This window comes from Macrosteles quadrilineatus, unplaced genomic scaffold (genome assembly GCF_028750875.1).
Source record: "Macrosteles quadrilineatus isolate MER2022 unplaced genomic scaffold, UCM_ALF_1.0 Scaffold_3__2_contigs__length_128488019, whole genome shotgun sequence".
Classification (NCBI taxonomy): Eukaryota; Metazoa; Arthropoda; class Insecta; order Hemiptera; family Cicadellidae; genus Macrosteles; species Macrosteles quadrilineatus.
In genome coordinates this window covers 12,632,173-12,644,905 of record NW_026542596.1, presented here as the reverse complement: position 1 = coordinate 12,644,905, position 12,733 = coordinate 12,632,173, and the positions used below count along the sequence as shown (strand labels likewise).

At 36.4% G+C, this 12,733-nt stretch overlaps 1 protein-coding gene across 1 annotated transcript in view; it reads left to right on the top strand.

Annotated features, from left to right (window-relative positions):
* The window catches only part of LOC128989003 (kinetochore-associated protein 1-like), a 61,481-nt gene that overhangs the window by 29,917 nt on the left and 18,831 nt on the right, over positions 1-12,733 (top strand). Inside the window, exons 19-28 of the mRNA XM_054410856.1 lie at positions 1,522-1,694; positions 3,037-3,204; positions 5,032-5,102; positions 5,964-6,080; positions 8,229-8,383; positions 8,801-8,961; positions 9,436-9,642; positions 9,940-10,082; positions 11,013-11,149; positions 11,672-11,802. Coding sequence (XP_054266831.1) covers positions 1,522-1,694; positions 3,037-3,204; positions 5,032-5,102; positions 5,964-6,080; positions 8,229-8,383; positions 8,801-8,961; positions 9,436-9,642; positions 9,940-10,082; positions 11,013-11,149; positions 11,672-11,802 — 1,463 coding nt within the window. The remainder of the gene's footprint in view (positions 1-1,521; positions 1,695-3,036; positions 3,205-5,031; positions 5,103-5,963; positions 6,081-8,228; positions 8,384-8,800; positions 8,962-9,435; positions 9,643-9,939; positions 10,083-11,012; positions 11,150-11,671; positions 11,803-12,733) is intronic.

Here is a 12,733-nt window from a genome sequence, read left to right as displayed (position 1 = left end):
CTATAGTTATGTTGCTCAACTAATAATCTGAAATTTCCCAGTAGGTTTTTGATAGTTCAAAATCTAAACACAGCTGGTCTTGGTCAAAGGGCTTATAATTAGGCCTGAAGAATCTGGCTAAAGAAACAGCTGATGTTATTCAGTGTCAATACACAGGTCATCTAACTGTATCCCAAACTCATTCTGAACTCTTATTTGGAGCTAAAAATATGCACCATAGTGTGCATTTAAAGTAAATAGATTGAACTCCCTTATTAAATCTAAAGTCATATTGAGCTTTCATGATATATATGATGTATTTTCATACAAACTGATTAAAGTAGCCTAAATTGATCTTGTGTAAGGCTCGTGGGCCAATGGTTAGAATTTTCATTCCACTTGCAATACACTGTAATTGCAAGATTCAATAGTAGAATTTACACTATTACAATTACTAATACAAATTTAAAAAAGACAAATAATAATTTTAAAAAGTAAAATTAGGCAATAAATAATGTACAGTAGAAATCCAATTATCTGAATCAATGGGAACCGTACCACATTCTGATGATCCAACATTCATGTAGTTGGATTTTTACTGAAATTTTGAGTATGTTTTTCATAGAAATTGGGACAAGTCAAGCTGGTTTTAGCGAATTTCCCTATAGGGAAGTAGCTATTACCGTAGGTCTCATGGTAAGACCTAGGCCCGGGACCGATTTACTTTTTCATTTTGATGTCCCCAGAGGCCAAAAACCCCATTCGTTCAAATTCGTTCAAAAAACCCGCCGCAGCAAACCTGCAGACTTAGCGAATTTCCATTTGCCTGATTGGATTTAAACTAAAATGTCTCCTTAAAAATATCACATTTATTCCCTATTTAAACAGAATTAGTTTAATGAGTACTTAGGTTTGCTGCAACAGGGAGGGTAAAAAAGTTTTTTTTCATGTAAAATGTTAAAAGGTACTGTGGTTTAGTAAGAAATTAATGTATTTTCCAAATTTGATCAAAATATGTTCATAAACAAGCAAACTACAACAGTTGACTTATCCTCCATAAGAATAACATGGGAATTTTAAAATTACAATTTTTTTGAATTTTCTCCGTAACAATTAGGCGCATAATAACGCTTCAATATACTAAATTATTTGTTTTTTTAAGCTCTACAAAATGGTTTAAAAATAAATTGTGAAATTTTGTGTTTTTAGGGTCAAAAATGGAACCTATTTTTACCCCATAAAACCCCCCATAAACCCCCATTCCCATTGTCCGATCATGCTGGTTCGCGAACTCATTCAAGTTTATCCCGCCTTACACCTTCAAACAAAATTTTATCAAAATCGGACAAAAATTACTCAAGTTATCGTGCGGATGGAGACATATATATATATATATATATATATATATATATATATAGATATATCTATATATAGATATATCTATATATAGATATATAATTTACTTTTTTAGGCTTTCTTTAGGTTTTTATCACAGTATAGTTGTTTTTATAGTTTTTTTAGTACAGTTGTTTTTTATGACAGAAAAGTAGAAGACTTGGATGGCAAGCCACAATATTTGTACAACAAGTTAGCTCATCTGATGGGACTATTGATTGCTCACTACAAGCCAGCAGAGAGTCCTGGGAGTGTGGTAGAACTGTTCACTGAGGTCTCCAACAAGCTGGCTCTGCTCTGTCTCACACACACAGACTGTTGTGAGTATACACGTAGATAAATTCACATCCTTTGATAAATACAGATACTTGTAATGATCTACTCTCTCCAACTGCAAACAATCACAGGTATAGTTACCTGGATCTCCCCAAACCATGACTATGATAATGTCCAGACGGCCGAAAAATAATAATGAATTTACCACGATCGTGCAAGAAGACGATGATGTTTCCGTGACCGCAGGGAAGTCGATGATGAGGTTCACACGGCCAAGGGAGATGATCTAAATCTAAATCAGAGTTTTTCTGCGATTGCGGAAGACGATGGTAATGGCCATACGACCACATGAAATGTTCATGATTTTGCCTTAATCGTGCAAGACGATGGTGTTGCGTGACCGCGGGGAATTCGATGACGATGGCTTCACGGTTGCGGAATATGATAAGAATTTTGCTGCGATCGCGGAATATGATGATATTGTTCACATAACCGTGAGATGATTTTGCCACAATTGCGGATACGATGATGATGTCAAAACGACCGCAGGAGATAACATTTGATTTTTGTTTCTTTTGTCCTTAGATCTTCATTTACGTTTAATATGATAGTTTTTAGAAGGGGGTATACTTATATTGGCTGGATAAAATTTTGTATTGCTGCATTAATGTTTTCTTTACTTGAAAAACCAATAAAAAAAAAAATATATTTCATGGAAGGACATTAAGACAAGAGTTGAAGTAGTGTAACCAATCCTTACAGAAAATCTGCTTGAAGATTAAACTATATCGAAATGGTATTGGTATTTATTGGTATCGAGAATCGATTTTATAGGTATCCGTATCGGTATCGAGAATTGATAAATTTTGGTATCGACACATCACTAATTGAAAGATACTCTTTTGTTCACAGAGTCATAACTAAATTCGCCACAGTGCACGGCAACACTTCAAATTTAGGCAAAATTTGTGGTGTTGCTAAATTTGCCACTGTTTTTGGAGATATTGCTAGTTTTGTCATTGTTCACAGTATCATAAATTGATTATAGGAAATTTCAGGCAATATCCTTAACATCGCCAACGTATGTGGTAGCATCAAAAGCCTTGCTGAAGTTCTACTAGCGTCTTCAATGTTCATGGTGTTATTGCTAACATTGCAACAACACATTGATATTGCTAACTTTCTGCAATATTGCCAGCTTCGGTGAAGTTCGTGGAACTATTGTTAGCTCCTTCGTCGTTCCTGGAATTTTGCCAGTTTTTCCAACATTTGTGGCGTTATTGTGAGCTTGTTTGATATTTGTCATGACATCGGTCCAAATAGCAGGACTCTACGGTATTGAGATTTAACTAGGTCACATAACTTTACATTGACAATCTGTTACAGCTGAACTGGATGGTGTGCTGAGATGGGTCAGCCTGGTTGCTAAAGGAAGTGGTCTGTCCAAGCCAGTGATGAAGTCTTTATATGGAGATCCGACACCAACCCCTGCTACTGCTGTGCTGCTTCATTCCTCCATACAAAACATCTTGCACTACTACGCCAGCACCTGCAGTACGTTCTTAGTACTGTACTCACATTGCATTGGGTTTAAATAGTGGCTGAAGAGTGAATAATTTGATTTTATACTTGGTCACTTAATGCTCCTGATTCAGTTTTTTGCCCAAAAACTTTATGAGAATTGGAATATACGAGGGTCATCCCAAAAGTAAGTTACACTTTTTTATAAAATCCGTGCGATATGAGGGAGAAGTCTGGGAGTAGCAGGGAATTAGCGTCTGGGAGTAGCAGGGAATTAGCATCTGGGTGTTGTGGCAGCACTGCAACGTGCCCAAGGCTGGGCGTGGCTCGCTACGCCAGTCAGGCGCTAGCCGTCATGGAGTTACCACTGGTTCCTGCCGCCGATTGTGAAGTGGGTGCTGTCATTCGTTTTTTGACCACTAAAAATAAAAATGCGACTGAGATTCATCGCGAACTTTGTAGTGTGTACGGTGATGACGTTATGTCTAGGCCTATGGTTCATCGTTGGCGCCAATCATTCATTGATGGACGGACAATGACACATGATGAACAAAGAAGTGGCCGACCTTCAACTTCCCAAGTTGCGAGCATTGCCGAAGACGTCAGAAGGGTCATTGACACTGATCGCCGCCTTACACTTGATGACATCCTTACCTACTGAACTGCCTCCAAATGTTGAAATAAGCCGTACTTCACTTCATCGAATAATTACTGAAGATCTAAGCCTCTCAAAAGTCTGCGCAAGATGGGTTCCACGCTTGCTCACAGGACAACACAAGGAGCAGAGAGTTGATGCAGCATTGCAGTTTCAGCAATTTTTCGATGATGAAGGGGATGGTTTATTTGACCGAATAGTGACTGGAAATGAAACATGGATTCATCATTGTACTCCCGAAACAAAAAAACAGAGCATGGTGTGGAAAGCAAAAGATGAGGCTGCACCAAAAAAAGCAAAAGGTTAGTTTTGTTTAAGGAAAGGCTCTAGGCCAGGATTTTAAATTGTAGAAAAAGGAGGATAGCAGCTAGCTTACCTTGAAAGTGTGGGTAGGCCATATACTTGTTCTATGGCCTACCCACACTTTCAAGGTAAGGTAGCTGCTATTTACCTTTTTCTACAATCAAAAAAAGCAAAAGTCGTGCAATCTGCAGGAAAAGTTATGGCAACCGTCTTTTGGGATTCAAAGGGTGTGTTACTGATTGACTACCCGCCTCATGGGACCACGATTACCGCAGAATGTTATTGTGAGGTGTTAAAAAACTTACGAAGGGCAATACAGAACAAAAGAAGAGGGAAGTTGACAAAAAAGTTTTTTTGTTCCACGAGAACGCTCGCCCACATGCTACCAGACGAACACAAGACCTGCTTGAAGAGTTTTGGTGGGATGTTTTTGGACATCCGCCCTATTCCCCTGACCTCGCACCAAGCGACATCATCTCTTTCCACAGCTGAAGCAACATCTTGGGGGAAAACGCTTTGCAAACAACAAAGATCTAAAGCAAGAAGTTGAAAGTTGGCTAAACAGTATGGCGGCAGATTGGTATGAAGCTGGTTTAAAACACTTTTGCCAAGGTACCAAAAATGCATTGAAAACCAAGGGAACTATGTAGAAAAATAGGTTTTGAGTGTAGCTTTAAAAATATATCCTTTTTAAAAGAGTGTAACTTACTTTTGGAACAACCCTCGTACATACTTTTGCCTTTCTTCTGACTATTGCTTATAGCATAACCAAACTGTTGAATACTCTGATTAGGATAAAAAAAATTCTAATATTTCAGTTAAATTGTTAACTATATCTGTAGGAGGAAATGCAAAGCAATTTCATTCACAGATGTTAAACATTAACATTTTTTACTTTGCAGAGAATAATAAGATACCTGTCAGTGAAAGTGTTACTGCTTCTGTGTCTGCTGGTTTAGAACTTACTTTTGAGGTAATTATTTTTGTAATACTTTATTCTTTACTTATGAACAGAACAAAACTGTTTCATGGAAAATGAAATAATACGTTAACAGAGAGGCATATTTTGTGGCTATAGACATAGACATATTTTATTTGCACAAAACATTTCATACATGTCATAAAATTTAGAATAGGTGCATTGTCAAAATTAAATCCACACATAAAATATTTAACATTAAAACTTAACTTAAAATTAAACACTTAAAATGAACATCCGTCCAGCCGTTATAGAGTTATGACTGTGACAAGAAAACTGCTTGCGTATGAATATATATAGGTACTTGAACCTGAGCATATATACTTTATCTTTATACTTTATATTTAATTTCTCCATTAGTGTAAGGAAGGTGTAGAGTAGTTGAGTATTTGTTATAGGAGGGGGAAATTTGTGAAGAGGAAGTGTTTGGCAATGTTGAGCAAGTAGGTAAAACGATGATGCTTTAAGTAGGTCTGTACTTCATCTAAATGGCAGTTGGTGAGTATAGTAGTGTGGGATCTAGGATCCTTGGTAGGCAGGTTTCTCATCTTGGGGCGCTCCAGCTGCCAAAGGCCAAAATAACCTCTAAGCTTTTAAAATTCCCAATTTTCCCCATTGAGGTTTTTATTAAACGTGAACATAAACATTGTAGGCTACTCAATCTTTTTGTTTTATCATTCTTTGTATAATTTTGGGTTGAGAATAAAGTTGTTTTTGTTAGATATTTTATATTTTAACTAGTGAGCTGTGTCATCCAAAGTAATTGCAGGTAAAACTCCAGTTCGCCCTGACTTCACTTTTATTTCATAGCTATGCAATGGTAGGATGCGGAGACATTTAACTTTTATGTTACAGCCGAGAGAGATGGTGCACATGTGGCAAAGGTTGCGCGAGTCCCAACATGACTTGTTGTGTATCCGTCTCATCTGTGAATACTGCTGGTCCCAGACATCGGTCAACCCCAAGTTCCAAGTAAGTTATCAAGTAGTGATTGTCGAATCCAAGATTGTTGAAATTGTTGAATTTCTAATTGTGAATCTTTAATACTGTTGTTTAAATCTCTTGTCCATTTTTTTTTTTAAATGTGCAATTAAGAATATTCCTTGTTTTAAGTTTGTTTTTTTTTTTTTTGTGATGTTGGGTTTACATTATTTGAGGGATTTTCGGGAACATTTTCCATTAGGATTATGTTAAAGAATAATCCTATAAATTAATTAGTTAAAGAAAGTTGACAACGTTTTGGATCTGGAATCTGTCCCTGTCCTCAGATGATAAAGTATAACAAGATTTGCAAAAATTTCTGTAATAATCCCTTTAATAACAATATAGTGTTAGGGTGATGTACAAACTTATACAAGAAATCTTGTATTACTAGTGTACCTGTTGCTCGAAATCGAGCAATTGTCAAGTACCGGTATTATACAGAAGTTATTTTAAAACTACAGTAATAACAGTCATAATTTTCGATGAGTTTCAAAAACCGACTAAATGCTTATGTAACTAATTGAAATACTCACGCTATTTAATAGCGCTTTGAAATAATAAACGCTTGTAAAAATATTTTAGCATTTTTTGGACCCAGCCTTATTTTTTCTACAAATGTTTCCCGACATAAAGCTGTTGCCAGTAAAAATTTATTTCTTACATGTATTTATTTGATCTGACTTTAGGTAGATTTACTTCACTGTGACAACATGATGTGTGTATTCTTTATGGTTTTTTTAGTGATGGACGAGACTAGATTTTTTACTTCGAGACGAGACGAGACAAGATTTTTTAAATTCTGGCGGGACGGGATTTTTTTGGGACGAGATTTAATGATAAGTTATTAACAAAATTAATATATACTTTTTAAGTTCAGAAATATTTACACAAGTTTTAAAAACTCGACAAAAAAATAGACAAAATATTTAAAATCTTTTATTAAAAAACATTAATAAAATCATCAGTATAAAAAAAATATTAATCAGGCCTAACTTATTAAAATAACTCTTCGGCATTGGAAACATGGAGATATCAGTTAGTATATAGTTAAACTTGGAAAAATATCAAAAACAACAGTATTACTATACTAGTTAAGTATCAAGTAAGAATTTTTAAGTCTTGTGTAATTAAGAATGATTTTGGAGTGACTTATTTTGGCTATGTTTACAGTAGTAAAACATGTCTCACATTGCTTACTCTAACATAACTTCTCATCATTTGCTATTTAAAATAAATTAAAAAGATTTTGAAGCAATATTTCCCTGTAAAGAATAAATAATGAAATATAAATGCCTTCGCAATTTTTGTTTTATTTTTAAATTTTAAATTATTTTAAAAAATCTCATCTCGAAAATATCCTGTTAGTATTTCAATCCCGCCCAAAGCTTCGAGATAAAAAAAATCTCAAAGTTTCGGGTCTTGTCCATCACCAGTTTTTTTTTTTTTTTTTTTACTTCCAAAATAAGTTGCTTAGCATAACTGGCAAAAATGATTTATCTCCCCAAGTGGTTGTATACCTGGATTCCTTACTGTGAGACCAGGCCTCTCCCCTACTCTTCTCATACGTATAAGATTTCCTATTAATTGTCTCCTCCTCCTGTTTTCAATATTTCTCCTTTAAACTCAAGAAATTGTCTGTTCTTCCAACAAAACTGATTGACTGTTTAGATTTGTCTATAACCTCCTAAATATTACAAACATCAATATTTACTCTCAATAAGCTAGTGAGTTTCTTTTTATATACAGCTGTTTTTTTTTTTTTTTTTTATTCGTTTTCAATGTAATTCTTATGGGGAAAATGCGACCTTTGAGAGTGTCTCGTGCCCTTAAGGGTAAGAGTTTTTAAATTCTAAAACCTTTATGCAAAACTACAAATTGAGACTAATTATTTGACACCTGAAATCGGTCCAAAAATAACGGAGGAGTTTTGTTCACAAAAAACAGCCCTCACGTATTAATATAAGAGATTTACTTTGTTTTAAATGTTACTAGCAGTTGGCCCGTACTACATACAGAAATCAAGTAGTCGATTGAAACTTAATGTAAATAAGAGCAGCTAGAAAAATTCTAGGCTTGTTTTTAAAAAAACTTTCTACATATTTAAAATAACTTACTATAATTTTGTTTGTGTTCTAGGACCATGTAGTGGAAAAGTTCCTCATCCAATGTGTTAAAGAGTTGTTGAGAAAACTTTTCAGGATGAGAAATTTTGATGTGGATCTTGCTCTCTTGCTGGTACAGTTTTTTGGAAAAGAAGAGGCAATGGAATTTCTTGTGGAGGAAGCTCGAAGGTAAATTTTTATAAAAAAGGAAAAACACAAGATAGAATAAAATAGTGTGTATAAAAGTACTAACGTAACATAGTACAAAAGTGTTGTTACGTAAATTAGTAATCAATATTGAGGTTGTTTTGATAGGAATAGTCGTTTTATAGAGGTTAATTTAACATTATGCGTTAAGACATCTTCAAAGGTATTTGAGTGTGTCCAAGTGCTCTCGTAATTGAAATTGACCTATTATTAACGAAATCACGATCGTGCAAACAAGGTTTAGATATAATTTTTTAATGATTAGGCCAACAACAAAATGACAAGTGAGGACCACAACACATCAATGTGTCCAGTAGGAGTCTTAAATAACAAATAAATAAATAACTTAAGTTATGTTAATTAAATGGAAGTTTATATTTATACAAATGCTTGTGACAGTGTGGGTTTTAACTACCAGCGGCTCAGCGCCATATCCCAACTAGCTCTCATGTTCAGCTCCGTCAACAAGATGGACAACAGATACATTAAGAGCTTCCTCAAGTACCACATCTCCTGCAAGTGGGCCAAGAAACTCAACGAGCTCGGCCTCCCTTATAAAGGTACTAAGACCTACTAAACTGGATTCAGTTCAGTAGCTGACCTGAGCAAGTCCAAGGATTTTTTTTCAATCTACTCTTCAAAGAAGTTATTAGGACTTAATATCAGTGTTATGTTTTTTACTTTTGTAAGCTGGCAGAACTCTACAGCTTTAAAAAAACTCCGACCCTTATATGTACTGTAGTCTTTTTTCAGTTCCAAAGACCGATTTCTGGCCATCAACATAACCAAACTACCGTCACTCACAACTTTTACTAGGGCATAACTGGACGTAAAAGTCTGAAAACCCTAACATTTTGGAAGATAGACTAAGACTATAACAAGTCCTTGAGTGGAAATCTATACGTAAGAAGTTAAATTAGATACCCATATTTTCGTAATCAATACATTAACCAATGAGATTAAGTGTTTTTTTCTTAGTTTAGTTGCAATAAGATAACTTTTTTATTTCCCTTACTAATTTCTTCTATTTCTAGATGCCTTCAAAGATTCAGACACAGAACATAAACAGTTGATCCAGAAGTTGATCTCCCTCCCATCTACCAACATTCTCCTTCTGAAGGAGTTCTGTCTGGATGTCACCTATGATGTGCAAGAGTGTCTGATGATGTATTTGGAGTATCTCGTGCTAAACTGGGCGCCGGACATCCAGATATCAGAAGAACCTGCTACAGGGGAGAAAGGTAAATGAGTTACCATCATGACTCATGAGACAACATATTGATTTTTAGTTGTGATGTTCGAATCCACTTTCGATATTGCAATTTGACTTTATGTTCTATTGTGGAATCTGGAACATGTTTTGGCGTGTTTTATGTTTGATAATGCTTGAGTGTGTTGAGCTTCTCTATTCATTTAGTGGAAATATAACTGTGTGTGCTTTATATTTGGTTGTTGGTAATTTTAATACAATCAGATTACCCACACAATTTCGACAGTAGACATTTAGGTCCAAGTATAATTTGATGTTTTGCCGACAGTGATGGTGGTGAAGAACACTCGAGCAGAGCTACAGCAGCAATGTCGCTCTGTGCTGCATGAGTTGGCGTCCAAGTCTGCGGAGACTGGAACCTTGCATTGGAGTGAGGCCATTCAGAGCACATTGTACAACCTGTGGAACAAAGTTAGTAACACAGCGTATTTATCAGAAATATGTCAATCCATTGATTAATTTTTTGATTGAGCATAGAGGAAATTGTCTCTGGCCATGTCAACTACCTGTGGGTTTATTGGGCTCCCCATTTAGTGCTTTAGAGTCAGTCAAACTTGAGTTTCTTAGTGAACTCTGCAATTGCAGGAAGCAGGTGATTGGAAGAAATCCCGGGACCCGTCCTACCGTCCATGCCTATTATAAATGTAATATAACAACGTTTTCAAATCTTCCCCACCTCAATATCCAATTAAAAAACAGGACCTGTGATTTTGTTTCACATGTCAAGCTCTCTTGAAGTTAATTTATTTGATGATACCAACAACAAATACTTGTAATGCTTTTCATTGAAATGGCAACCATACAAAGTACCGTAAGTATTTTAAGCCAAGTATGAATGGAGATGAGTGTAGGATGAGTGGTGCGATCATGTAGACTTGTTGGTGACTAAGGCCGACATATTCCTTAGACACAGCTGTTAATTAATATCCCATACAGCTAATGGCAACTAAGGGACCTACTATAGTGGAATCCGAACCACATTTTTGCCTTGGTATTAACGAATTCGTCTAATTATCAGGATAGTACTGCGAATAGTCGTAGTACTCACTAGTGTGGATGTTAATCCACACCAGGGAGTATCGTATCCACAGTGCATGCCTATAAATATCCACAATTCGTGACCTCCTAGTAGCTGGATTACAGGACGTCGCCACCATCCCAGTATGCTAAAAATGCTGGTCTGTCTGGATGTCACCTATGATGTGTCTGATGATGTATTTGGAGTATCTCTATGCTAAAAATAAACTAATGAATGCTGCTAAACATTACTTCATTACATTGTTGTTTGCAGTTAGAGGAGTGTAAACAAGTTTTTTTAACAATATCTGCATTAATTGACAGGTGAACTATTATTACTATGAGGTCTACTTTGTGTTGGCTGACATGTACCAGCAAGTCCTGGCTCAGCCTGAAGCTGTCAAACAAATCAACAACTACAAAACCATGCTGGAGTTCCTGCAAAGTTACAAGAGAATTAGGTGAGATTGAGACAAAGATAAAATAGTAACAAGTTTTATAAATAAACTTACAGTTTTTGTCCCACCTTTACATCCATGAGTGCTGGGCTCTAGCCTGAAATAGTTTTTCAAATACTTCGTAATGGTCGTGGCTTTATCACTTGGATGGGTAATTGATAGGATTTTAATCTGGGACCGAAGTCCAGCGCTCTACCCGTGGACCAGCTCACTTATTGTAGTTCGAGAGAATGCTATTAAACCTTAAATAGCAGCATAAATAACCTATTATAGTTCGGCCGCATAGAAAGCGACCTCCTCTAGCATTGGTTTAGCATTAGCTCGCAGGTCGCTTTGTAAGCGGCCAAACTATAGAAACAGCAATATTTATTTTAGTTTTTGTTTGTTATTTGTTTATTATCTGTAGTATAACAACTGATGTGAAGTTTATTGTTCAGTTTTTTTTTATCAAGTTTCTAATTTTTGCACCAGTCAAACTTCTATGACTGGAATATATTAAATTGCTACCTGTAGTTTATTTTCCAGTCCACCGTCAGGGGATGAACATGACCAATGGTTCCAACTCCATCCGAACACTAACCATCTGCCTCCAATATCAAACTTCAGACTGCCGTTCACACTGCTCTTTGAGAAGAAAAAATCTTGGGATTTCATTAGTAAGTCCTATTTCATCTGTTTGTTTCTGTTTTGTTGATTGAATGTAGTATTAACTCTTTGACCTAAATTATTGTCTATGTATGGTTATTATTGTGTATTGTATATTTTGTATCAGAGCGTTCCTACTCTCAGTATACCTCCACAAGTAACGTCAATAAATATCATATCATACCACTAGTACTTTTGTATGCTTCTGTTGAGTGTTAAAATTAAAATTAGTGCTATCATTGCACGTCCCTTCATTTGTGAAGTGGGATCTGTGATCAGATTTTTGTTTGAATAAATTTTACACGCAACTTAAAATTTATTGCCAGGTTTGAGATGTTACTTACTTTACTTTCCGTGTCCGGAAATCAGACTTCGCTTTTCCAAAAATTAGCTACCGATATGGCTTTGTCATTCGCTTGTAAAAGATCATCTAATGTGCAAGACTGGTCTAGGCGTGGACAGATCAGCAGATGGCCAGGATCCTGAACAGCACCACACACACACAAGATGTTTTTTTCGTCTGGTAAGAGACCCCATTTCTGCATGTTTGACTTGCATTATGGTACCTCGACCCTGATTCGATTTAGGGTCTTCCACACCGTGTAATGCAGGCCTCCACCAGGAGTCAGTTCCTCCCTGGCTGGTATGGGAGGGTTAATCAACGTGCACTCCCACCTCGCCACCCGATTGCTTGAGAGTGATCCATCCAGGACTCGTGTCCGTGATAAAAAGCTCTGTCTGGACCGAAGCCGTCGCTTTGCAGGTTGGTGGCCGTGTAAGGGGTCACGAGGGTCGGTCTCTTGCTTAGTCCTTTCTGCGTCGGCAGCGACATCACGTCGGATTGATGGAGGGGCGACCCCTATGATAGGACAGAGTTTGTGTACTGGGGTTGGTTTCAAACACCCAGTTACAATCCGAGCCATGTCATTGACTGCAATGTCA